This window comes from Melopsittacus undulatus, chromosome 12 (genome assembly GCF_012275295.1).
Source record: "Melopsittacus undulatus isolate bMelUnd1 chromosome 12, bMelUnd1.mat.Z, whole genome shotgun sequence".
Taxonomy (NCBI): Eukaryota; Metazoa; Chordata; class Aves; order Psittaciformes; family Psittaculidae; genus Melopsittacus; species Melopsittacus undulatus.
Genome location: NC_047538.1, coordinates 8,334,461 through 8,360,625, shown reverse-complemented (window position 1 = coordinate 8,360,625; position 26,165 = coordinate 8,334,461). Strand labels below are relative to the sequence as shown.

At 55.2% G+C, this 26,165-nt stretch overlaps 1 protein-coding gene across 3 annotated transcripts; it reads left to right on the top strand.

The window, feature by feature from the left end:
- Positions 1-5,799: 5,799 nt before the first annotated feature.
- Positions 5,800-25,621, top strand: TP73 (tumor protein p73). 3 transcript variants are annotated; one of them, XM_005143251.3, is made up of 12 exons: positions 5,800-5,853; positions 8,728-8,973; positions 19,429-19,615; positions 19,686-19,801; positions 20,167-20,276; positions 20,660-20,802; positions 21,210-21,298; positions 21,872-21,996; positions 22,175-22,329; positions 22,410-22,542; positions 23,293-23,386; positions 24,657-25,621. In XM_005143251.3, exons 1-12 carry the CDS (start codon positions 5,815-5,817, stop codon positions 24,975-24,977), a joined length of 1,758 nt encoding a protein of 585 aa, XP_005143308.2. In that variant the 5' UTR covers positions 5,800-5,814; the 3' UTR covers positions 24,978-25,621. The 3 variants fall into 3 exon arrangements, with proteins under 3 accessions (XP_005143308.2, XP_030899749.2, XP_030899750.2); XM_031043889.2 differs by lacking the exon at positions 5,800-5,853 and adding an exon at positions 7,520-7,534; XM_031043890.2 differs by lacking the exons at positions 5,800-5,853; positions 23,293-23,386 and having other exon boundaries at positions 24,657-24,822.
- The last annotated feature ends 544 nt before the right edge of the window (positions 25,622-26,165 follow it).

Below are 26,165 nucleotides of genomic sequence, written 5' to 3'. Positions count from 1 at the left end.
CCCGGTCCTCTGCCAGCCCAGTGCTGCTGAACCGGTCCCAGTGACCACCACAGGCACAGAACCAGCTCAGCCCATCAGTGTGGCGAGAGGAACGAGTCTCCTTTGGGCTCAGCCCACATGGAGTCCCCTTCGCAACTGGTGCTCAGTGCTGCTGGGGGCTGCTGGAGTCACTTTGGTGACCGGCTTAATTCCCCGGCACGCTTGGCTGAGCATTCCCCACCCCCTTGCAACTGCCTCCTACTCCAGGAAGGAGCGCACAAGCTTTTGCCTCACTTTTCACATAGCTTTCAGCAGCTCCAATGTCATTGCCTAGGCGACCAGGACGCTACTTGATTGTAGGGCAGTAAATAACATAGATCCTCAATCCCAGGCCGCTCCTGCCTGCGGGAGACCTCCGGGGGAACTGAAACGCTTGGGGAGCCAGAGCAGGTAGGAGGCAAAACGTGACAAAAGGGAATCCCTCGTTGTTTGTGTGCGGGAGTTACTCGGCACGACCCTCTCGAGTGTTGGTAATGCAACTGGAAGGTGATTTGTGGCTGCTTTGCTTTGTAGGCTACTTACACAGTATTAAAGTGTTGCGGAAAGTTTGTTCCCAAGTGCCTTAGACCCGGGGTTAAAGCACTTGTGGAGTTAAAATGGGCCATGCGAATGGGAATGGGAAAGGCAGAGGTGGGGATGGGTACGACAGGATGCTGAGGTTGGGTCCTGCACATGGCTGATGCTCAGTGGCAGGCAGGAGGATGGCTTGGCTGGTTCTGCCTCCTGCCCATCAATGAGGTTGATTGAGCTGATTTAAGTAAAAAATCCTGCTCTTTCCTTGGAAAGAAAATTGATAGGGAACTGCTGGATCCCAAAGAGGACTCCTGAGATCCAGGACTGCTGCATTGCAAAGAAACTTGCTCTTTCTTGGTTGCTTTACAAGGCTTGTTTTGCAGTGGGGATTCAACCATCTGGGACAAATGAGCAATAGCACAGGGTAGTGTTGGCACCTCAGGGGTTTGCAAACATGAAGTGATTTGCTGTGGGCTGGAGGAGCCGGATGGTTCTCCTTGTGTGGAGGAGATGAGAATGTCCCGGGACCAGCACACAATCATCACGCAATGCACAGCAGCTCAGTGTGGGAGTTGTGAATGGCTGTCACAAGTCACCTTCTTCTCTTAGGGTGGGCCAAGAGTCTTTAGGAATTAGGCATAGCCCCAGTATACAGGGTCTATGCTTTTATCTCCCTTTAAGGTGGCTGCAAAATGCTGTCACATTTTGTTGCTGGGTGTTAGAGGGGCAGGATGGTGGTGAATATGTTATTGCCAGGTGAAACGGGAAGGGACAGTCCTAGGTGCCTAAAACTGAGGCTTAAAGTTAATGGTGAGAGCAAAGATGCTCTTTCTAGAGAGCACAGAAACTGAGCTCCAGGCATCACTCTCAGCAAGGCTGCAGCCTCCACATCACACCTGAGGTACCTTCACCTTCTTATAGTGATGCAAGAAGGGAATCAGTTTGCCCTAATTCTAAGAATATTTTCAGACTCTGTGGTCAAACCTGTGGGTTGAATGAACCTGTGGTAGAAGAAGTGTGAGCTCATCTGCTCTGCTCCTCCAGAGCTCTTCTCCCATCTCTGGAATCAGTGCGAATGCAAAGGGAAGGTGCTGGGGACTCCTGCATGGTGCCAGCCCCTGCCTGGGTGTTAAGCCCCATGGTGCAGAGCTGGTGGATTGCCTCTTCCCAAGTTTTGTCTTACTACTTCCAGACTGGTTTTCCTATGTGCAGCTTCCCTGCAATGCCCTGACCAGCAACAGAGGGAAGCAGCAACCCAGTGAATGCTGGAGCTGCTTGGGGAAGCAGGTGGAGAGCGGTATGTGGTAGAAGTCGGGGTGATAACTCCAGTCTGTGGCACTGGGAAGCTGGTGGCGTCAGGGAGCTGACACAGTTATGGCAGAGGGGAAGAGCCTCCCAATGGATCTGAGGGGCTGGAAGAGGCTGGGGCTGCTGCGGAGCTCTGCCACTGCTGCTGTGTTTAGCCCCAGGTTAGTCACTATGGGCACTGGGGAGGTGATACACCCAGGCCATCCAGCACTGCTTCTTTAGCAGTGTGGAAATAGGCTCTTCCCAATCACCTTTAATTCAGCTGTGCCACAGGGCCTCCCTCCTCTCCTCATCCTTCTGCAGGACATCCCCATCAGGGTGATCCCCAGTTTCCCTGGATGTGAATGCCTCCTTCCTTCCCTGCATAACAGGACTCTAACCTTGTTTTAGAGTAAATTACAGTCATTGGCACCTTGGGGAGCCCTGTTTGAAAGCCTTTTGTGACTGCCCCCCCAGACACCCATCTGCCATCCTTGCTGCAAGATGCTTTCCCAGGATGTGCAATGACCACGGCAGCAGCAGGGATGTGCTTTAACATCAACCACCCGAGCTTCTCTTTGCCCCATGGGTGTCAGAGCTGGGAGCTGCTGTGACACTGGCCTGGCTTTGCAAGCGCTGCTGGTGCTTCGAAAGCGAAAGGAAACCTCCAAAAGGCCTTAAAATAGTCAAATCTTTTCCCTTTTGACAAGGAGGGCGGCACGTGGTCAGAGCCGGTGTCACCCATCGTGACCACGCAGCCGGGCTGGTGCAGAGCTGCTCTCTGTGCTGAAGGGAAAGGTCTGGCTCCTTCCTGAAGCTCCTGCTGCCTTGGGGCAGGGAATGCAGCATGGAAGCAGGGTAAGGCTGCCCGCAGGCAGCTCTGGGCTTTTCCTGTTCCCATAGCGGATGTGCAGGTCCTTGCTCTGTCGCACATGGGACGGGGAGGGCTGGGAGGACACCAGGCTCTCACCATCACTATTTCAGCCCCGGTGGTCCCCCGGTCCCCATCTGATCCAGAAGAACCCGAGCATCACTCATGCAGAAAGCGCTGCCCCTGTGCTCTGCGGCTCGAGCCCCGAAAGCAGGAAGTCCTCAGGCTTTCACTATTAGACATTGGGACTGGGGTGAACCGAGATGCTCACACTGGGCTGAGGAAGAGGAGCAGCCTCAGTGCACATCCACAGCAGCCGGGGCAGGGGAGCGATGCTGCTGCTCCCAGGGCAGGGGATGAGGAGGATGGTGGCAGAGGAAGGCAGCGCAGGGTCAAGATGGCTCCGAAGCCATGTGCAAGGTGGGAGCTCCTGCCTGTGCTGGTGCTAACCTCACTGTGTCTCCTTGCTCCTAGAGTGCTTTATCCTCTGCCAGACTCCCCCTCCGGGAAGATGTCCCAGTCGTCGCCTGCTGATGAAGGCACAACGTTTGAGCACCTCTGGAGCACGCTGTAAGTGATGGAAGGGTGTTTGCCTTGAGGGGTATTCAGAGCAGGAGTGGTCTTTGCTCTGCAATCCGTGTTAGTACATATCGTTACTGTAGCCCAAGGTGAGATGAGTTTCCTTATCATGCTCCACTTTCCCCTTTCGTTTCTCCACACTGAGAGTTTTGCTCCCAAACTCTCATCTCCATGCTTAGACCATTCCGTTTGCCAGAGCCCTGGTGCTGACAGGCAGTTCAAACTCCATGGAGCATGTATGTCCAGAAAGCAGTGGATGGAGGAGAAGTTGGGATGGGTTTGAGGGAATGGCTGGTTGCTGGTGGTGGTGTGGGCAGTGCTGGTGAGCCGAGGGCTGACTGTGCCATCCCCTCTTCCACAGGGAGCCAGACAGCACCTACTTCGACCTCCCTGCATCCAACCATGCCAGCAGCAACGAGGTCTCCAACCGCACGGAGGTCACCATGGATGTCTTCCAGATGAGAAGCATGAATGACTCGGTCATGGTGAGTGTGCTCAGGCTGCACGAGAGGGAGCAGCATCAAGCAAGCTGGATTTCCCTGCAGTGGGCTGGGGGCTCTGTGGTAGGAAGTGGGATGTTGCTGATTCATAAACCACACACAAGCAGTACAGTTGCAGTGCTGCTGGTGGTGGTGCAGGGCTGATAACCTGTGACTGCAGCTGGATGATGGCTGCTTGTTGTTAAGAGATAAGACAGCTGCATGCAGTGCTACAATGGCAGTGAAGCTTTGGTACCTTGGGAGCAAGGGTACCCCGTGAAGCTAGGGACAGGAGGGGAGTGTAACTCACTCCGGTACAAACACACTGTGCAGTGAAAGCCATTTGCAAGCAGAGCTGCTGGAGGGGTGTTTGTGCTCCCAGCACCCAGCTCTGCTCCCACCACCGTCCCTTTCACCATTACCTTTTCCTCCGGGAATCTGATGAGCCTCCCTCTGAGGCAAAGGCTTTGACAAGCGCAGTGGATGTGAGACTCCCAGGTCACCCGTGTGTGTTCAGTGCCCGGAGCATCCCTGGAGCAGCTCCGGCCGTTGACTGCATCTCCCTCCAGAAAGGCTCCGTTTCCCTCCTCTCCAGCTTTGCACCCCCTCCCCCAGCCCCTTTTCCCTCCCTTTCCACCCGTTTTCCCTCTCTTTCCACTCATTTTCCCTCCCTTTCCACTGGTTTTCCCTCCCTTTCCCATCCTTTGCCTGCAGGGGCAGGAGCCTGGCAGCAGCATCAGGTGGAGGTGGTGGTGCTAATTGGGAGCTGCCCCTTGCTGAGCTTGCTGCTGCTGTAACCACAGTAAGCCCAGGCCAGCACTGGCCTTGCAGGGTGATGAGCACAGGCAGCTCCTGGTCCTTGTTAGGGATAATGAGAAAACCTTTACACCGGCCCCATGGTGTTCCTGGTGCAGCCTCGGACAGCTCTCACTGACTGACATGTGTGGAAAGAGAAGCAGAAATAACATGATGCCATGGGCCTGAAAGGGAGGCAGGACATGGGAGCTGTGGTGGGGGCTCTCTATGGTGAGCCCGCTGCTCCCGGTGGCAATGAGCAATGCTCTGAGAGCTGCCCTGTGTGATGCTCCCTGCACGGTCACTGCCTTGCTCCTGCTGCAGGGTCCTGCAGGAGGAGATGCTGTCATTAAAGATGGGAACAGTTCCTCAGCCACCCTTTTGCTTAGAGATGCCAACTACAGAGCTGGTAGTTTGTGCAGAGCTTTATGTATGACACTGCTGTGGACCTGCTTGTGTGTGGGTGATGAGCACTGGTTGACCTTTCCAAATATGCCACTTAGCTTGGGTCTGGATGAAGGGAACACTGTTCCCCATCTGTCTCGAGAGGAAAAGAAATCTGTCTGGTCACTCTATCAATCTATCTATCTATCTACCTATCTATTTATCTGACTATCTATCTACCTATCTATTCCATCCATCCATCTATATATCTATCCATATCTCTCTAGATATCTACCTAAACATCTATCCCTATGTACCCATATCTATCCTTATCTATCCCTATCTAAGCATCTAAATAGGGATAACTCCGTATCTCTGAGATACGGAGCTGTCTTAGAATCACTGCATCATCTGGTCAATGCATCTGCAGCCACCTCCATCTGCTGGTAACAGGCTTTGGCCAAATGGGTTTCCAGCCCAGCTGGGCTGGAAGCAGCTTTCCAGCAAGGAGTCAGGTTGGATGCTGGAGCTGGACCCCCACTCTCCCTGCAGTGGGAATGGTTGGTATCGCCCGGTCCATCACTGGGCAAGCTGGGGCCTGCCCTGTGCTTTAATGAATAGTCATGAGGGACAGAAGGGGTGGGCCCCGTTTTGTTGTTGGATGCAGCTATAGTTGACAGAGCTAAGGGAGATGAAAAAGGCAAGAGCCTACAGTTGGCGGCACTGGGGTGGCCGGCACAGCATCCCTGGCACTGCCGCTCCGGCCCTGCTCCCGTGCTCCCTCCTTCCGCCTGCCTTCCTGCCCCGACCCCATGACTCCCGTGGCAGGACGCTGCCCAGCGCCCCGTGAGCCCCAAGACAACTAAGATGCTGTACGTTAGCGACCCGATGCAGCATTACACCACGGTAGGTGCTCCTTGTTGGTGGTGGGGTTTCTCTTGCTTTATCGGCATCACCCTCGGCCACCCAGTGCATGCTCCAGCTGGGATGCACCAAGGTCTGGTCCTGGTGCGAGCCTTTCTTCATCTCATGGTTGTCGTGAGCAATGAGCTGTATCCGTGTGGGATGCTGCATCCGTGGTAGCTTGGTTGGGTTCCTCTTTTGCTTTGCCCACTATGGTGCTTGCAGAGCCCAAGGTGCGATTTCAAGCTCTGGTGTGAAGGGATTCAGGCTCCTTCACTGCAGACAGGAGCAGCATCAGCCCGAGCATCCATGCACCACAAGCACCAGTTTGTCTTTCACTGGGGACCTCCTGAACCAAGCCATCAGCATTATTGTGGCCCTAGGCAGGCTTTCCTGCCCTGCTTTGGAGCCTTTGGGAGGCAGAGGAAACGGTACCCATGCTGCAGGTGATGCGATTCCAGCCCTGTCCTCCAGCGCTGAGGTTGCTTTCCTAGGCAGGAGGGTCTGTGTCTGCTCTCTGGCATTATGGAAGTTAGACACGGGCAGAGACACAGCAGGAGATAGAACAGAGCAGTGCTATGCTTCCCGACCAGGAATTCCTTCATTCCTTCTGTCCTATGTCTGTGGGTCCAAGGCATCGGGATCATTCCGTAGGGTAGTGCTGTTGCTTGGGAGGTCATTGCTGCAGCCGTGTGAACATTCATCTGTGTGTGTGGATGAACATATGTGTGTGGATGTGCATTCACAGGCATAGACACATGAGCCCTGTGCTGGGTTTGCTGAGACGGACACACAAACACTCTCCCTTTCCCATTCTCTTTTAAGGGAATGTTCCCAAAATGTAGTCAGTTTTTCCAACAATCCATCTGGTTTTCCATGCACCTGCCTGGGGGTGTCTGTGCCAGCGGATTTCCAAAGCCCAGGATTAGGGACATTGGTCCCTGCTTTATGCTGGTGGGGATCCCGGATGGGGTGGCAGCTTGACTTGTCAAAGAGATGCTCTGGGTCTTGTATCTCCCTCATGCACAAAGTGATCACTGTCTTTCCCAAGGTAAGGCTCCCATACGGAGGTTGGGATGCTCTTGGATGTGTGGGGATGGTGCTGGGGGGTCCCCTTGTTTGCTCAACCTGCACAGAGCATTCACCCTCTGTTTGGTTCGGCACGTGGCAGAGCACAGGGTGTGTATGCAGCCCGGTCCCCGCAGCCCTTCCTGCTCCTAGGAGAACAAACCGGCTCAATTGGGATACTCCGGGATTATCTAGGCTGTGGATAGTGAGTGAGCAGCAAGCCCTTTTCCCCATTGCTGTTCTCTCCCTGCTCCATGCCTGAGCTTTGCTTCCCAAGGATGACTTGGCTGCAGTTTCCCATCTGGACAAGGCATTTCCATGGGTGTTTTGAACACCCACTTTGCCAGAGTTTCTCACCTGGGACTGTGGATAGTTTGGATGGGGGTGGCTTGTTTTCAGCTGGGCTATTTATAGGGCGGCGAGAAGGAATAGAGGGGTTTAGCACATATTTTAGGGGAGAAGATGGCTGTATCTGTGTAAGAACAAGCCGGATCTTGCTTAGCATTCCTCCAGTTAGTCACAGGCTCCAACGACCTTGGGAGAGATGCAGACAACAGGAGAGCTTCCCTGCAGAAGGCTGAGTGCCTCTAAACCATCAGACATCGCAGACGTTTGGGTGAGGTTGGGATCCCAAGTTAAAACACGTCTCTTGATTCCTGAGCCGTGAGCCCTTCGCAGGGGAAGGCAGGTGGCAGAGTGGGATGGCCGGCCCCAAACCGCCTCCCGGAGCACTGGGATCCAGGAGCTGCAGTGCTGCGGGGAGCAGGAATGATGAGGATCAGTGCAGTGGGGGTCATTGCAGAGCCCAGGCTGCATGGGTCTGCTTTGAAATGCTGCAGATTTGGGTGGAAAACCCATCCCTATTGCTCTGAGGAGCAATTACATTTGTGACTTTTGTTTTTCATAGGAATTTATTTCTCTACTATACAAAAAAAGTGATTTTTAGTCTGATTGAGGAGGGATCCAGGCTGCTTGAGCCATGCGGCTCTTGAGAGAGCACCTTAGCTCAGGCTGTGCCTGCAAGTGAAACTGCTGCCAGTTTACTGGAAGGCTCTGCCAGGGTCTGTTCAGAAGGGGAATAGGAACAATAAATAGCAAAGAGTCAGGATTTGGCCCTTCAATAAGAGCCAGAAGCAGCCCCAAGAGGTGCGTTTATGGGTGACCTGCCTGCATTGCACTACGTGCTTTGTAGGTTTGAGGTTTTCCCCAAATTAGAGCTGCCTGGGTGGAAGCTGCTGACAGCAAACATCCCATGTGGGAGCATCACCCAAACCGCCATTCAGAGCCTGCTCTGCAGAGGGAAACGCTTCCAGAGGTGCCCAGTGTGTGCACACTGGTGACACGGGAATGGGTGCGGGAGGTGGATGGAGGCAGTGGGAATGATGCCTCATCCAGGGTGGGTGCCCATCCTCCTCCTCATCCTCCCTGACCCTCGCTGCTGGGATGGCAGCACCCATCCTGTGTGCAGGATGCAGGACGGGGCCATCTCTCCCATCTCCCACAGCATCCCTGCCTGGTCCCCTATGGCAGAACCCATGCTAAAGCCTGGGAATCTCAGCTCCTCGCTGCCTCCCGTGAGGATGGAGCGGGTGGAAGGGGATGGTTTAAGCTTACCGAGGTCACCCCTCGCACAAGTGGTGACCTGTCCAAAGCCCCAGGCGCCCCGTCGGGGTGTTCCACGGGGCTCCCGCACTGTCCCTTTAAGGAGGCTGTAACAGGACACCCGGAGCGCAGCACCGTGGTGAGGTTCCATGTCTCAAACTGGCTGGTGTTTTCTTTTTTCCCTCCTCCCCTTTTCCCTTCCTCCAGTCCCAGTTCAATTTGCTGAACAACAGCATGGATCAGAGCATCGGCAGCAGAGCAGCCTCCACCAGCCCCTACAGCTCCGAGCACACCTCCAATGTCCCAACGCATTCGCCCTACTCGCAGCCCAGCTCTACCTTCGACGCCATGTCCCCCGCTCCCGTCATCCCCTCCAACACTGACTACCCTGGTCCCCACCACTTTGAGGTGACCTTCCAGCAATCCAGCACTGCCAAGTCGGCCACCTGGACAGTAAGTTGTTGCATGTCTTCTTGCCTTAGCTGGGGAGATGCTGGCCATGCCTACAGCGTCTTCGGCTTGCAAACAACTGAATGACTTGGTGGTGATTAACGTGGGATGCAGAGGGTTTGGTTGTATGGGGTGGATGCAGGATGCAGACACTGTCCAGTGGGGACCTCACTTGCAAAAGGCGCAGTTAGCATCAGTTCTTGCTTTCAGTGATGCTCTCCAAAAAGGCTGTGAATGGTGGTTTGGATGTAACTTTTCCCCCAGCAATTCCCTAAACTGAAGGTGAACATCCCTGGAAATCAGAAAGTCCTGGGGAAATACCTGCATCGTTCTCATGGTGCTGCCCTGCCGCTGTCAGAGGCAGAGCTTTGCTTGCATCCAGGCACCAATCTCAGCTTTACCATCAATTCCTGCTTGTCATTTACAATCCTTTTTCCTCTCGTATCAGAAGAGGAACTTAACCCCTGCAAGATGTGCCACAGTGACTGCAGGTGTTTAACCACGGAGGGATCGCTGCCCAGCAGCGTGGTCGGTCCCTGTCTGTGCAGTCCCATGCACATAGTGGGCACAGGATCTGGGCAGAATGAACGGGGGATGCTTTGCTTTTTGTGGTCCTAGATTCACATCCTGGCTCAGGGTTTTCCTCCGGGGCTGCAGTTTGATGCTATGATGGAACAAGCAGAGCGCACCAGGAGCAATAGATGAGTCCGGGGGGTGATAGTGACTTGGGCTTTGGCAGCTGATGTGTTTAATTGCCAGGATGGTCCTTGCCACGGTAGCCAGAACGTGTCCATGGATGGTTTCATGCTGGCAGACCCCAGGTTGTGTCTGGGGGGTGCTGCTCTGCTCACTGCTGCTGGTGCAGCACAAGGGGATGCCCAGTGCCATGGGGAGGGTGTGGGGGGACAGGCTGTGGCAGTGGGTCTGTGACAACCACAGGCAAAGCAGCAGGGAGTCGGGGTTTGAATGCAGCCCTGTTCCTGGCTGGGACAGTGGAGCAGCTTCCCTGTGTCCAAGGCTGGAGCATCACGGCTTCACTGCTGAGCTGTGCTGACCCAGCGGCTGGGACCAGCTCCGTGATTAAACATGACTTGTCCTCATAGGAGTGGTTTTCCTCACTCTTTTCCTCTGTCTTTCCTTGAGGATGTGCTAAAGGATGCATTTCTTTAGGTATTGAAGAAATAGGTGCTCAAGGTGGGATGTAATTCCAGTCCAATCCCACCCTTACCAGGGGTAACTCACATCAGGTCACAGTGAAGCTGCACAGGACCTGTCTAGGGAAAGGAGGAATTCCTGTGCCAGCCAAATGGAAACTGAACCCACAAAGCCTTGTCTCAGCTCTCCCGGGCTGGAGGCAGGAGGACCCGAAAGGGTCTGATGTGCAATTGCCACTGTTCCCAACTATTGGCACTGGGGAGATGGCCATGGGATGGAGCAGACACAGCTATGGGCAGAACACCCTCAGACAGAGAGACAGGGGTACCCACACATGTCAAAAGACATAGAGAACACCTACCAAAGGTATGCTCTGTGCTCACTGTAATTAGCAGTAGGGAAATACCCTTCTCTCCTGCCAGACGGTGCATGTTGCAGCTGCAGGGAGCAAACCGAACCAGCCACTAAGGTCTTTCTGGGCAGCTATCCCCAGAAGAGCAGGGGGTTGTACCCAGAGGCAGGTTTAATGCTTGGCAAAGCAGTCAGAGATGTGCAGACCCTGCACCACCATGCAGGGCTGATGGAGCATCCCCCAAGAGCAGGCTGCCTGCAGGACCAGCACCATCCAACCTGCTTGTCACTGCAGTGGGGCTGAGCCTTGTGAACAGATGTGGGTCAGCAGCAGTTTGCACCCTGGATTGTCCAGGGGATGTTTCACTTGCAATAGGGATTCCTGCAGGAGTGCTGATGCTGCAGAGCACCCGGCTCACCATGTGAAGAGTGGTCCTGCTTGGTGACAGCCTGATTCAGTGCATGTCCTCCTGGCTGAAGGTTGTCACAGCCATGCAGCTGCATAGTCTCTGCTGGAAGATGGGCTGCTGCCTTCCTCCCAGTCACCTTGAGCTCTGCATTGTCACTGCCATGCTTGGAAGCCTGTCCTGGGTGGATGGGGAAAGGAATTCAGCAAACCCCATCTGTTCTGTGTTGCCAGTCCAGGTACAAATGATGAACCTACACAGCGTGATTCCACAGCAGCATACAAGTCAGACTAGGAAAGCTGCTGGGAAATGCAGGCACTTGGGAAGGAGAGTTAAATGTGTGGTGAGTAGGAGTGGGGACAACGACATCTGACAGCTCAGTGATGGTCCAGCCACAGGTATCAGAATTAACTGTCTTGGTGTGCTGAAGGATACGCATGGTCTGATTCAGCACTCTGGAAGGATCCACGCTGCCTGCTTCATCCATAGCTCGGGAAGCCTCATGGCTCTTGAACAAGAGTAACTGCACTGCACACCAGGACTGGTGTAAGTGTTGAGGGATTCAATGATGCTGCCCCACCAAGCAGCAGCAGGAGCCCTTCACCCTGAGGAAGACCTTCCAGCCGGCAGCTCCGAAGGCCTCCTGCAATCCGGGGTTGGATCATGGAGAATCAGCCATGGAGCAGACAGCTGGAGCAGAGGCAGTGCCAAGAAAACATCAGCTTTGGTGGATGGAAGAGAGCAGCCCAATAGACTGCTGGGTTTGAAGGGCTCTGACCAAATTCCTCTGGGAGACACAGCATTATCCATCCTCCCATGCTGAGGGAAGGATGCTCATGGCCAGAGACCATCAGGAGATGATAGGCTGCATGGTGGCCCCCTCTGCAGCACCTGGGCAGGGGGGACCGGGCATCATGGAGCTCCCTGCCCTCCTGTGCACATGGAGCTCTCGTGTCCACACTCCAAACCCTCTGCTGACAAAGCAGAAAAGGTTTGGGAGGGAGATCCAAGGAAGATGGAAGATTTGGAGCAGATGAAGGGTGATACCAGAAACGTTCTGCGTGGAAGGTCTCCATGACAAGAGTAAGGGTGGCTCCATCGCAGCCTGCACAGGAGATGGTTTCTGATAGCAGACGGCTCTTTAATCTAATAGCAGAAAGCATAATGAGATCCAGTGCTTGGAAGCTGAAGCCAGGCAAATTCAGACTAGAAACAAGGCGGATTTCTTTTAGCAGGGAGGATAATTAACCATAGGAACAATTTACCAAGGAATGCAGCGAATTCTCCAACTCCTCAAGTATTCAAATGAAGAGCCTGCATATCTCAAAAGATAAGCTGTACTTCAGGCAGACTCCACAGGCTCCATGCAGAGCGAGTGGGCAGGGACCAGCAGCGGAGAGAATGGAACCAGAGGATCATCATCTGCTCTCTGTAGCCTTAAACCACTGAATTTCTACATTAGGAAATAGGAAAATGGAGAAGAGCTGAAGCTTTGGGACAGGGCTTTGGGATCACATCACCACAACTGGGTCTGCCCTTGCAGAGATGGGTGATATCCCGACTCCGAGCACCGCACGTTATCCCAAATCCTGACCCAAAGCAGAAGCATCGCAGGAAGCCCCCCCCTCCCCACTGCCTCCATCTCCCTGTTCCTTTTTAATGGGCTCCTTATGAGCAGCGAGCAACGGGCAGGGAATGCTGCAAATAAGGTTTTCCCTGTGTGTTGGAGGCCGTGGGCTGGCACAGGGAGCACCGGGAGCTGCGGCACAGCAAGATGGGACACGCCAGCATCTGCCTGTGTGCTGGGAGCTCACAGGACTCCCGGGTCCCCGGAGCTGCCCATACACGTTGGAGCTGTGAGCCCATCCCGGCTGCTTCCCACAGCAGCCCCTCACCACGCCGGCCAGCTGGTAACTGATGGATAATTAGGACTGTTCTCAAGTGGGGTTCGCGGCGCATCCCGAAGCCCTCCCCTCTAAAAGGCTCTCGGTGTGCCGGAGGTGGCAGAAGCGTTAATGGGGTCTTTGGCCTCCCGTGGCCTGGCTGAAAAAGGATGTAGGGAATCAAGCCCCCTGCGTGGGGCAGCTGCCGGGGCTCGCACAGAGACACTGGGGCTGGGGGGAGAGGGACAAACCTCTGAGCTGAGCAGACAGAGGATGCCTGAAGCCAGGGATAAGCATAGAGGGGTCCTCATCCAGGGTTCTACCTGTGGGAGCAAACAGCCTGCAATGGGAAGGATGGAGAGGCTCAAAGAGGAGGTGAGATGCTCCTGCTGCGACAGAGCAGCCGTCACCCACAGCAGACTGGTCTGCATGCCAGTGCTTTGCCAGTGGGAAACTGTCGTGCTGAGCTGGGGCCAGCTGGAGTGTGGGTACTGGGCAAGCTGAAACACTTTGATGCTAACTGAATGAGGAAGGTGGGAATAACTGGTGTGGCAGGAGGTGGGTTCTCCCTTGGTCACTTGTTGGGGTAAAGGGGGTTGTAAACAGGAAGGGAAGATCTTTAGCAGCATCTACAGAAAACAAGCCCCTCTCTCTGGCACTTTACCATGTTTTAGGGAGGTACCCATCCAACAGCAGCAGGCCGGGGATGAGCAGGGGGGTGCAGAGTGCAGCACAGAGCCACACACATCTTTGCACCCAGCTGGCTGGACAGAAGAGTGTGGCTATTTTGGAGTGCCAGGAGTAGGAAAGCAGCCTCAGCATCAGCACGCTCCAAGGCCCATTGAAGCCAGCCCACTGGAGGCTTTCCATCAGCTTGCACAGGGCGTGGATGAGGCTCCGGGAGCTCCAGACACAATGGAATTAAGGGAAAAAAAAGGCAAAGGAATTCGGTGTGCGATGTTCCAACACGATCCCGCTATCAGCTCCACTATCTCGAACGTGTATGGTATGCACAGGTCAAGGGAATGACTTACTGGCAACTGCTGCTCCAGTGGGAAGGCAACACTCTCCTGCAGGAGAAGTGGGAGAGGATGCACCGGGGAAATAGGGCTGCTCTGTCCGGCTCCTCTCCACTTGGATCCAAACCATGCAGGGCAGGTAGGGACTGAGGGACCTGCTGGAGGGACTGAGATAGTAAATAGGCTGCAGGAGCAAATACATGTCTGTGCTGTCACAAGTAGTGGCCTCACCAAGGCCTCTGGGAGGAGATGTGGCTGCATCCCAAGCCACATGCTCCTGGGACGTCTGACCAGTGCATAAAGGATGGGGAGAGATGGATGCTGAGCGTGCCCCTTGCAAACCACATTCTCTGCCTGTGATCACTGGAAGCAGGGCTGGGAAGAGGCAGAAGCAGCTCCCTGCTGCTTGCCAGGGATGCTGCGGGTGGTGCTGGTCTCCCCTAGGTCCAGGTCTTGCAGCTGTGGCTTTTGTATTTAGATTCCCAAGCCCAATTCAGCCTCTTGCTCCCTCCCAGCTTGCTCCCTGTATTCAATCACGGTAGCACAGCAAGGAATAACTGCCTTGTTGGATTTTCAGCTTCCTTTTGGGATGAGAGGGACCTCCAGCACCGGCTTGGTCAGAGCACCCCAGTATCCAGGCACACAGAAGGAGTCAGACTCACTAGAAGCGACTAAACCAAGCCCTGAGTGCACCAGTGCTGGCTGGTTGAGCAGTGACTAAGAACGGCTGCGATCCTGGCTGGAAGTTATTGTAAGGATGTGCACATTGGGGAAGGAAGGGAGAGGACTCCTTTGGGGGTGAGCAAAGGGATTGTAATTGGGAGTAATAGCACAATAATAAAGGTAGAAGAACGTAGGCTGGAGCACACAAGGCTTCTCTTGCTGTGTCTGCTTCAGTGTCAGCCCCAAGGCATCACTGATGGTCCCACTGTGTTGCCTGCAGGTGACACCCAAGTGTGTCACCACCATGGTGCAGGCACTGCCAACACTGGGCAGCCAGGGTTGGGGCATCCCTTAGAGCTGCCCTGGGGCAGCATCCCTGCTGCCCAGCCCCTCACATGGCTCGGGTACCAGCGGATGCTTTTGGGCATCAGTGATGCTGTGTCCGTATCCTCGTAGTAAGGGAGCCACAGAGCAGCTTTGGGAAGAATTTCCAGCTCAGTGAGAAGCTGCAGAGGCCGGTGATTAAAACCTGGTTATTAAAGAGAAATTAGAGAGAAGAAAGGCCGAGCTGTGCAGCCGCATGTCTGCAGGATCTGTCGTAACAGATTCGTCCGAGCCGGTTAACGGTATTTGCGGTTTGCAAGATGCTACATGTCTGAGTGAGATGACAGACACGTTATTATCACCTCTCGGCTCCGATCTGTCCGAACCTGTCCCAGGATGCAGCTCCGCAGCTGCTTGCTGGGGAGCGCAAGGAAATTAGCAGCCGGAGGCAGCACTTTTCTTCTCTCTCTCTTGCCAGGCTAGTGGCTTTATTGGGATCCATTGACTGCAGTCCTGGACACGTCTAGAGCACAGCTAATGAGGAGAGTGGAATGTAGGAGAGGAGGAGGAGGCCGGTAGGGAGGAGGGGGGAGGATTTGTGGGAAAAGTAATTGTGGAGCAAATGATTTCCTTCAAGAGGGAAGGGAGGACTTGGCTGCAGCCCTCCCGGAGCAGGCAAGTCCGGACGCCTCAGTGTCAACAGCTGAAGATAAATAAGATTTTATCAGCTCCGAATCTGTTGGGACACATCCTCGTAGCGGTTCTGATGCCCAGGGAGGGCTGGGGGAGATGGACGTTTTCCCACACAGAAGATGCAGGTTGTGAGGCTGTCAGCATCCATAGGGGAAACCCATCGCTGTGGGTCCATAGTGCAGTGGTGTCCTTGGGAGTGGGTGCTAAGGGTGCACCAGAGCTCGCATCAGTCATCCTGAATCATTGTGGGGCATCAGCTCATTTGGACCTTGTGATGTGTAAAGCACATCCATGGATGTGGCAGTGCAGGATTACCTTGGCAAGCCCCTGCAGTGGCCGGTTGCACCACAGGCTCTGTCTCCCATCTGGGTTTATGTCCCATGCCCGGTGCAGCACAGACTCTGTCTCACCCAAGAAGCAGCTGCATTTCAAACACAGAGGTGAAATAAACCCCATCTAAAGACACTTTGGGGTACCACATCCCTAGAGACAGAGGTTGGTGCTGATTTACTGCTAGTGTTTAAGCAATCTGGCTTTTCCAGTTATTCCTAACACTCTGGACTTGCAGGACAAATGACAGGAGCAGGGAAGGGACAGTGATGGAGATAGGGTTGTTCTTTCATCCCAGCAGATGAGGGCTGGCACTGAGAGCTGCACAACTACAGAGAAACCCAGAGCAACAAATGTGCTGCAAGTCTGTGTAAGCTTCAAGTAGATTGCTCAGTGCTGTTACTGCTCTTTGACACAGAACCAGCACCCACAAGCCACACGAGCACATGAAGCTGTTGTGCTCTTCAAACAGGCATTAACAGACCCTCTCTGGCTTTTCCTATGAGCAGAGATGACCTTGGCAATAACATAACTGGGGCACAGATGCTAACGGCCCAAAGGGTAGGGCAGGAACTCAGAATACAGGCAGGAGGTGCCCAGGGGCAGAGCCAAGCTCTTCTATAGGTGTGAAAGAAGCCCTGGGGCTGAGGTCTGGATGTGCTGATGCACCAGCACTGGGAAGGGCTCATGTGCAGTCTGTTTCAAGGGGTCAGCTCATCCAAACACCATGGAACAGGCAGGATACGAGTGAGCAGCCTGCAAAGCATCCGTAAAGCGGATCCGTAAAGCCCTGCTCAGAGATGCTCACATGGGGGGTGTTAGGAACACAGATAAGCACATAGGAGCAGAGGCTCTCTGCTCAGTGCCCGAGCAGGCCATGCATTCTGCTGTCCCCCATGGAAAGCATACATAGAATCATAGAATAGTTAGGATTGGAAAGGACCTCCAGATCACCTAGTTCCAACCCCCCTGCCATAGGCAGAGACACCTCACACTAAACCATATCACCCAAGGCTTCATCCAACCTGGTCATTGCCAATGGCTTTTCATAGAACCATAGAATAGTTAGGGTTGGAAAGGACGTTAAGATCACCCAGTTCCACCCCCCCTGCCACAGGCAGGGACACCTCACATCAAACCATATCACCATTAGGCTTTTCCTCAGCTGAGGGTGCTGATCCTCCTGCTGGGTTCCTGTTTGGTGGCCATGGACAGGCTGGGTCCATGGGACCCGGAGCCCTGCACACTGCGGAGCCGGGAGCGCAGCCACACAGGCTCAGCCCTGACTTTGCTCTCCTCAGTTATCAGCACTGAGTTCCTTAAAAGAAGAGTTTGTTATTGTGTCAGGATCTTTGAAGGCAGTGCTGGAGCTGTTAAGACACGATAAGGTTATCAGTGGAGGCATGCCTGCCTTGAGCGCAGCCTTCCCCCTGCGGGGCAATCGCTCTGCTATTTAACAGAGATTTATCCATGTCATAACATGGTATAATGAGAGAATTTGTTACCAAAGAGCTTGCCATAATGCACCTCTGCTCCTCCAGAGCAGTTAGATTTCCCAGGCATGTCGAGGGCTGCCCGGGAATGTCTACATGAAAGGATCCTTTGACAGGAGTTGTCAGTGTTTTAACACCTGGCAAGGAAGAGCCCCCCTCCCAATAACCCTTGTTTTGCCACATTGGCTCCTCAAAGGAGGGTGCTCAGCCCCCGTCGCTGTGGGTGAGCAGCTTACATGGACCATGGCCGAGAGCTTCCTCCTCCAGCCAGGCAGAGGGAGGAACTGCCTCCCAGGCAGAACCTGTGCTTCCAGCTCCAGCACAGTCCTGGAGATGCAGGATGGCACCCAGGAACCCAGCCTGGCCACGGAGCCATCAGCTTCCAAGGCAAATATGGGTATTTCAGTTAACAGCAGTGTTTGTAAGCATCCCTTCCCCCTGAGCAAGTCCACATACCTCCAATACTGAGGGTGATTTCTTGCTGCCGGATTCAGCATCTTGTATAACTTCTGATTGCAGCCTCCAATGACCACAGCATCTTCCTGCCCTCTCTAGTGCTGAGCAGGCTCTGCCCACTGCCTTATCCCTCTGGGAAACAGCACCAGCATCCAACCACCCTCCCTGCTGCAGTTTGCCTTGACAGCAGCTTCTCCCCTTATATCCACCCTACAGAGACCACCTGGACATGGTTTACCTCGTTTCCCCCTTCAGCTGCTCCCCAGGGGTGGGACTTCATCCAGCCCTGCAGGCTCCATGGGAGCCCACAGCAAGGACAGTGAGACCAGGGGCACAGATTGGGCTCATGGCATTGGGAGGACAAGGGATGCACCATTGTGTCAGCCCCCATCACCCTCCCGGTGCGGTGCTGAGCCCTGCAGCAGCATCCCCTGACCCCACAGAGCTGGGCAGCAGGAGCCCTGCTATCCCTGCCCACCTGTATTGGGGTGGCTTGGGACAAGCTTCAGCATCCCAGCAGTGCCCTGCACGGTGGTATTGTTTTGGCAGCAGGCATCTGGTTGTGGGGATGAGATACAATCCTGTGAGCAGGAACATGCCCTGCCATGCAGGAACTGGCTTCTCCCTGTGCGCCAGGGGTGGGCTCCTGTAGAGCAAACACATTCCTTGGGAGATGGAAAACAGCGTGGCACCAGTGAGGTGAAGGGAACCGCACAGCCCCACACCTGAGGCTGAGACATGGGGTTCCTGGGAGCTGAGGGACAGGCTCTGCATTCCCCAGCTCTGGAAGAGGGTGCAGCCCTCACCGGGAGGGTTGGAATGGTCAGGAACCACAGTGGTCCCTTTGTGAGTCTCTCCTGCCGCAGCATCACATCATGGTCAGGTCAAACCCTGCCCATGTCACTCGTGCTGCATAGAAGTAAACCCCAGGTTGTGCATCATGAGCTGCGATCCCGTTATCATGAGCGTGATTCCCGCAGGCTGTGGTGTGTTGGTCCCTCGGTGATCCCAACCCTTGGCTCAGCCAGGACTCATGTGTGATAATAGACTCAGTGTAATGCTTCCAGTGATGCCTGAAGGGGGTTATGCTGATTTGCAGCAAGGTTTCTTCCAAGTCTCAGTGGAGTCACTGCTCCTGCTTTGCCAGAGCACATGGGCTGGCTGGGAACCCCTTCCTGCAGCTCCCAGCCCTTGACATGGGAAGCAAATATGATGCAGCATGGGCAAATACAGTCATATTTAAGGAAACCCAAATACTGATGCTAGAGAGCAGTTACCATGCAGACAGGCTGAGCTTGCTTTGGTCACCATCCCCTATGACTGCAGTAGCAGCTTGCAGTGCTGGGATCCATCATGGAGCCACCGGGGTGATCCTGCCTGTTGGCACCCGGAGCAGCTCTGCCCTGGCACAATCCCATTCCTAGGAATGGGGTTTATAATGGGGTTTTATTGTGCCGTGTTTGTGTTTCCCATGGAGCAGTGAGGAAGCAGGAGGATGGGTGAGAGCAGCCCAAGGGCTGGAATGTCCCTCAGTGCAGTGGGACCATCATTTGGAGGCTGTTGTGAGCCCCGTGTAGGGAGACAAGAGAAGGGAGCAGCAGAGGAAGCTGAGGGCAGGCAGGGGAGCATCCATCACCCACTGAGCCCGGTGCCATTCACCCGATGGGCATCTCTTCCTCTGCAGTACTCCCCCCTGCTGAAGAAACTCTACTGTCAGATCGCCAAGACATGTCCCATCCAGATCAAGGTGTCCTCGCCACCTCCGCCAGGCACCATCATCCGGGCCATGCCCATCTACAAGAAGGCCGAGCACGTCACCGAGGTGGTGAAGCGCTGCCCCAACCACGAGCTCGGCCGCGACTTCAATGATGGTGAGTGCGGCTCTGCCCCGGCACCAGCACCGGGGATGCCACATCCCTAACACGGAGCTTTGCCTTGCAGGGCAGGCAGCCCCCGCCAGCCACCTCATCCGGGTGGAAGGCAACAACCTGTCCCAGTACGTGGATGACCCCGTGACGGGAAGGCAGAGCGTGATGGTGCCCTATGAGCCTCCACAGGTACCCAGCTGCCTGGGGATGCAGGGGCAGGACCAGCCCCTGCCACCAGCTGGGATGCTGCTGGTGCTGAGGGTGAACCCGCTGGTGATGGGGCTGCTGGGTGGGAGCATCCCACTTGTCCGTGCCCATTTGAGGCCATCCCTGCCTGCATCCCAGCCCAATGGTGGAGCATCTGCAGCTCCCATTGGGAAGTGGGGGGCAAAGAGAGATTCACCCCCAGTCCTGCCCTTGGGGGCCTCAGAAACCTTCAGCTCTCGCACAGTCCCCTCTCCCCTCTGGCTTCCCCCAGTGAGGGGCCAGCCCCACACCTGGGGTCCCCTCCCTTCGTCCCCATCACTCAGCGCCTGCTTTCCCCTCCTGGGCAGGTGGGGACCGAGTTCACCACCATCCTGTACAACTTCATGTGCAACAGCAGCTGCGTGGGAGGGATGAACAGGAGGCCCATCCTCATCATCATCACTCTGGAGACACGAGAGTGAGTGGCTGTCAGAGCAGGGACGGGCATCCCTCACTGCTGGGGGAGGGCTGGAAACCCTTGGGATGAATCCCCCCTCCAGGGAGCAACCTCAGGGAGAGGGGATGGGGCAGCCCCAGCACACAGCGGGTAGGAAGAGGCTGGTACAGAGGGACCAGGCACCCAGGGCAGCATCAGCTTCTCCCCCTGCAGCTGCAGCCTTCCTCAGCCCCAGGGGCCCATTGCTGCTGTGGGGCTCCCTGCATTCAGTACCCTGGGGATTGATTGCTCCGTGAGCAATCACAAGGAGGGATGGGCAGACACTGGTTCCCGAGCTGGACCCTGATGAACTGGATGTGCTGTGATGCACATCCTAAGGGTCACTGATTCCCCTCTCCTCCCAGCGGCCAAGTCCTAGGGAGGAGATCCTTCGAGGGCCGGATCTGTGCCTGCCCCGGCAGGGACCGCAAGGCTGATGAGGACCATTACCGGGAGCAGCAAGCCCTGAATGAGAGCGCAGCCAAGAACGGCAGCACCAACAAGCGCAGTGAGTGCCTTGCTGGAGAGGGAGGGGGCTCAGGGAGCTGCTGTGCTGCAGCCCAGGCTCCTGCCAGCACCAACACCCCTTTGTTACCCACATGGTGCTTCTGCTTCAACCCCTTTCCCATCCCCAAAATCACTGTGCTCCAGAAGCTTGGGCTCTAGATAATACCCAGCCACAATGCTTCGACCTTATCGACTACATCTAAAGTCTCATAACTGGGACTCCCTGTTTGTGCAGGGCTTTCATGTCCCAAAGTATTTGTTCAGCATTATCACTAACCAAGGGACATCACCAGTGCCAGGACCCAGGTGAACAGCAGCAACCCACAGGGCTCTGGGTGCTGTCCAGATGTGCCAGCTGTGCCCTGCCTCCCATGGACAGCAAGCCAATGCTTTTCCTCTCCTTTCCAGCGTTCAAGCAGAGCCCTCAGGGCATCCCAGCACTAGGGACTGGCATTAAGAAGCGACGGCATGGGGAGGAGGAGATGTATTACGTGCCTGTAAGTGTTGGTGAGCTGGGCTGGTTGAGAGCTTGGCTTGGATGGGTGGTGAGAAACACCCTGGGGATGTGATGTGGGGCAAGGTGGGGATCCTGAGGCACAGATGATGAGAACGGGAAGCCATGTCCAAGGCAGCCCCCGCCAGCCACCTCATCCGGGTGGAAGGCAACAACCTGTCCCAGTACGTGGATGACCCCGTGATGGGAAGGCAGAGCGTGATGGTGCCCTATGAGCCTCCACAGGTACCCAGCTGCCTGGGGATGCAGGGGCCTGGACCAGCCCCCTGCAAGCCTGCCTGCCTTCCTGCCTTCCTTCCTTCCTTTTGAGAGAGGGAGAGAGGGAGAGGAAAGAGAGAAAGAGAGAGAGAAAGAGAGAGAAAGAAAGAGAAGAAAGAGAAGAAAGAAAAGAAATAAAAGAAAGAAAGAAAGAAAGAAAGGAAAGAGAAGCCATGTCCAAGGCCTGTGTCCAGGCCCTGGGCACAGAGATGCGGTTGGGTGGAAATAAGGTTGCATGGGGAAGGTGGCCGGGAGGGATGGGAGCAAGGAGAACCCCTGGGCTTGTTCCCTCCTGCAGGTGCGAGGCCGGGAGAACTTCGAGATCCTGATGAAGATAAAGGAGAGCCTGGAGCTGGTGGAGCTGGTCCCACAGCAGTTGGTTGACTCCTACCGGCAGCAGCAGCAGCAGCTCCTGCAGAGGCAGTGAGTACCAGACCTGACTCATGGCACCGAACCCACCCCATGGGTACCGAGCGGTCTGATCGGTGCCTGCAGCCTCAGGGGGTTCGATCACCTCTGGGATCATTACGGTTGGAAAGGACCCTTTGGAGATGACAAAGGATGGGGCAGGGATCTATGTGCCGCTTGGTTTCCCATGCAGGACCCAGCTGCAGACACCGTCCTCCTACGGCCCCGTCCTTTCCCCCATGAACAAGGTCCATGCTGGAGGCATCAACAAGCTGCCCTCGGTGAACCAGCTGGTGGGGCAGCCCGCACAGCACAGCACCGGCTCCGCACCCGGCCTCGCACCCATGGGTAAGAGCCGCATCCCACTGCAGCACCATGGGAGCGGGTGCTCCACACCATGATGTCTAATGGGTGGTTGTTGTGCCCAGGGCCTGGAATGCTCAACAGTCACCCCATGCAGCCCAATGGAGAGATGAATGGGGGCCACGCGTCCCAGTCCATGGTGTCCGGATCACACTGCACCCCCCCACCACCCTACAACCCCGACCCCAGCCTCGTCAGGTAGGGAAGGCAGCGGTGCCCTGTCTGTCTTGTCCTCTGATGTTTCTTGCTGTTGTCCCTCCCTCTAACCTTTGGATCTGTGTAGTAACTGGTCAACCGGCCACTGGTCCCAACTGAGGAATCACTGCCCAGGAAAGCACATAGACCATTGTGAGCTCAGAAAGCAAAGCCCAGCTACTGACCGGTTAGGAACCCCTATTGCCATCACATACCCCTATCTAGGAAAAACATCCCTGATTAATTACATGTCATTACATTTTAATTACAATTTAATACAAGAATTAAATGCACCTGAATGAGGCTTTTTTCCTGCACACCAAACCAGCCCACAGCTTTGTGACCTGCCCCCTTCCCCTTCCTTACCAGCAATGCCTGGAAACAGCTCCACGTGGCTTCTTCCCATCAGGAACACATCAGCAGCCACTTCTTAACGTGCTGGTCTTTCAACAGACCATGGGTGTTTCAATGGGTGCCCTGCTGAAGCCAGGGATGCTGCACGGGCAGGGTCACCAGAGGTGCCCAAAGCCAAGCTCCAGCCTCCCTCCCAACAGCTCCAGCTCCCCTGAGGCATTCCAAGGTAGTTACTGAGCTGGAACCTGATGATCAGGAGGAAAGCTTTTGGAGTGAGCACAATCCCATGCTTCATTCCCTCCAGGACCAGTTTGCCACCGCAGCACTGGCTGGGAGCACTGCTTCTATTTCACTGCTCAGAAGTTAACACCACTTTTGTCTTCCAACTGTTCTCTGCAGTTTTTTAACAGGATTGGGGTGTCCAAACTGCATCGACTATTTCACCTCCCAGGGCTTACAGAACATTTACCACCTGCAGAACCTATCCATAGAGGTAAATGCTTCGGGGACATCTGTTCTTACCACTTGTTTCTATTGGCTGCTGCTCTGAAGTCCCTTTGAAAGGAAAGGGAGACCTGGGCACCAATGTGCTCACAGTGTTTATTCCCTGGATTATCCCTTCCAGTTACACATCCTTTGGGTTTAGTGGTAGCCCTGTCCTTGGGAGCAGCCACAGGTAGATCTTCCCCTAACACAAAGGAGGCTGATCTGATCCTGCATCTTTCCCCTGTTCAAGTCAAGAGGGGCTGAAATAAAGGAATCAAGCCCAGGGCATCCATATGATTGGAGCCCTGGAATGAAATAGGCCAGGCCAGGCAACAGCTGCTATGAAAACAGCATATGATGGGATGCTAAAGGTGCCTGAGTTTGCACAGCCTCAGCCTCTTGGTGATGACAGCCCCATCAGGGCAATGAGAGAAAACCCCTAAGACTCTGCAACCCTTTGGGCCACAGCAAGCCCCATAAACCCAGCACTGGTGTCTGGGCTGGCACAAAGCTCCTGCCCCCATTTGCCCCCAGCAGCCTGCAGCAGGCAGACAAAGCAATGGGACATGAGGCCATACAAGACACAATGAGTTTGCATTAGTAGCTGGGGCCAGTGGTGTGACCTTAGCCTGGTTTGGGACCATTCTCTGAACTAACCCCATGGAGTCTGTCAGCTGTGCAAGGGAACGCTGGGTATGGCCAAAGCCTGTGCCGGAGCGTGTGTCCGAGTCACTGTGTGTAGTTACTAATCACATACTCACTGTCTCCTGTAGTTAACGCTCCCTGAGTCTCTGTGTTTGCCATTAACCTGGATCTCTGACAGTGCTTGTTCTGGTGCAGGGCCTGAGGTTATGGGCCTTGCTTGGCTTTAGGAGCTCAGCTCTGTGTTGAGGCATGACCTGGGCAGGGGCTGCTCCAGCCTCCTGGTCCAGGACCGGAGGAGAACCAAACCCATGTGAGCATGAGGATGCTTCACATCCTGCTCTGCAGCCTGGTCCAAAGGACAGGCCCCATCCCTCCCATTTCACATCAGTTTGATTTGAACCCACCCCCAATGCAAAGATTGTGTTGGAGCACCTGGGCCACCGGTTACATGAGGAATTACCTCTGTGGGATGTGCCACGGGCTTGTCATGACCACAGGGGCTCCATCCCCATCACCACTGGGGGCACGGGGACCACACACCCCAATAAGCACAAGCTGGGGTGTCCGGTCCTCACTCCCATTGGTGCAGCCCCATCTCCCGGAGCTGTGGCTCAGCACTGTTATCCCTGCAGGACCTCGGAGCACTGAAGATCCCGGAGCAGTACCGCATGGTGATCTGGCGAGGGCTGCAGGAGCTCAAGCAGAGCCACGACTACGGTGCACAGCAGCTCCTGCGCTCCAGCAGCAACGCCTCCACCATCTCCATCGGCAGCTCGGGGGAGCTGCAGCGGCAGCGGGTGATGGAGGCCGTGCACTTCCGCGTGCGCCACACCATCACCATCCCCAACCGCGGCGCTGCCGACGACTGGGCAGACTTCGGCTTCGACCTCCCCGACTGCAAATCCCGCAAACAGTCCATAAAGGAGGAATTCACAGAGGGGGAGATCAACTGAGGGGCTCCCGGGAGCCAGAGACCCAGGGCTGGGGGGTGAACCCCGCTGTGAATGACATTTTCAGCCTTGGGCGGCTGGAACAGTGTGATGGTGTCTGGAGGGAGCTGCATCCCTGTGCCACAGCACGGCCCCATGCAGGGGATGAGGAGGGCGGCTGATGCTGCCGCAGGATGGAGCATGGAGAGGAGGTACCATGGGTCTTACCGGAGCAGCCCCACGGTGGTGGATGCGGCACTGCTGTCCTCTCTGGGAGATCAGCTTTTAGCACTGCTTGCCCCTGTTCTGTGCTATCCGTGCTGTCCAGAACTGAGAGGTTGCCATCGCTGTACAAGGACTCAGCCCTGCCCCATCCCATGTTCTGTACACTCACCAGTGGGATGTACCCGCTCTGCTTTCCCAACGGACTGCCAGGATGTCCCCATTCCCTTCAGTTCTTTGTAGAGCCAAACCTGTTTGTTCCCCGATGTGTTCATGTACTTAACTATTGGTGTATATACACAGAAGCGGTTGTACATACGTATCCTCATTGTGCTGTAAGGAGAAAAGATTTATTTTCATGTAAGCTATAAAAATTGATACTTACTCCTGAGACACTCGAGTGTCAAGTAAATTAATTTCATGTTCTAGCATGTACACATGCAGAAGATCGTGTCTCCGGCCTCATCTATTCCACAGTCAATGTTCCCCCATTCCCTCCTGCCTTCCCTGCCCATTTCAAAGGGCAATGTCCCACAGCAAGCACAGGAGCTGCTGTATCTGCCCCCCCAACCATAGGCCCTCAACATTCCGGGTGGCCTGAGGGAATCCATGCAGGAACACTGCCCATCCCATCCCCACTGCAGCATCCCCTCCCTGCACTGCATTGGTGATGAGGCCGCCAGCAGGCAGAGCTCCAGCTCCATCCCATCTCCCCCTGGCTGGAAGCAGCTGGGAGACCCTTCACAGTGCCCTGGATCCTCCAGTCTGTAAAGGGACAGAGCTCAAGTTCCACTTAGGGCATTCCAGGCTCACCTCAGATGCGTCTCCCCTCTCCATGGGGAAGCAGCCATCCACACACGGAGGGAGGATCATGAGGAAAACCAGCAGGAACCTGCGTCCTGTGGCAACAGCCCATTAAAGCACTTTAAAGGGTTTCAAACAACCCCTCATGTTCCCGGTGTTAACCGAGGCCTGTCCCAGCAGCATCCC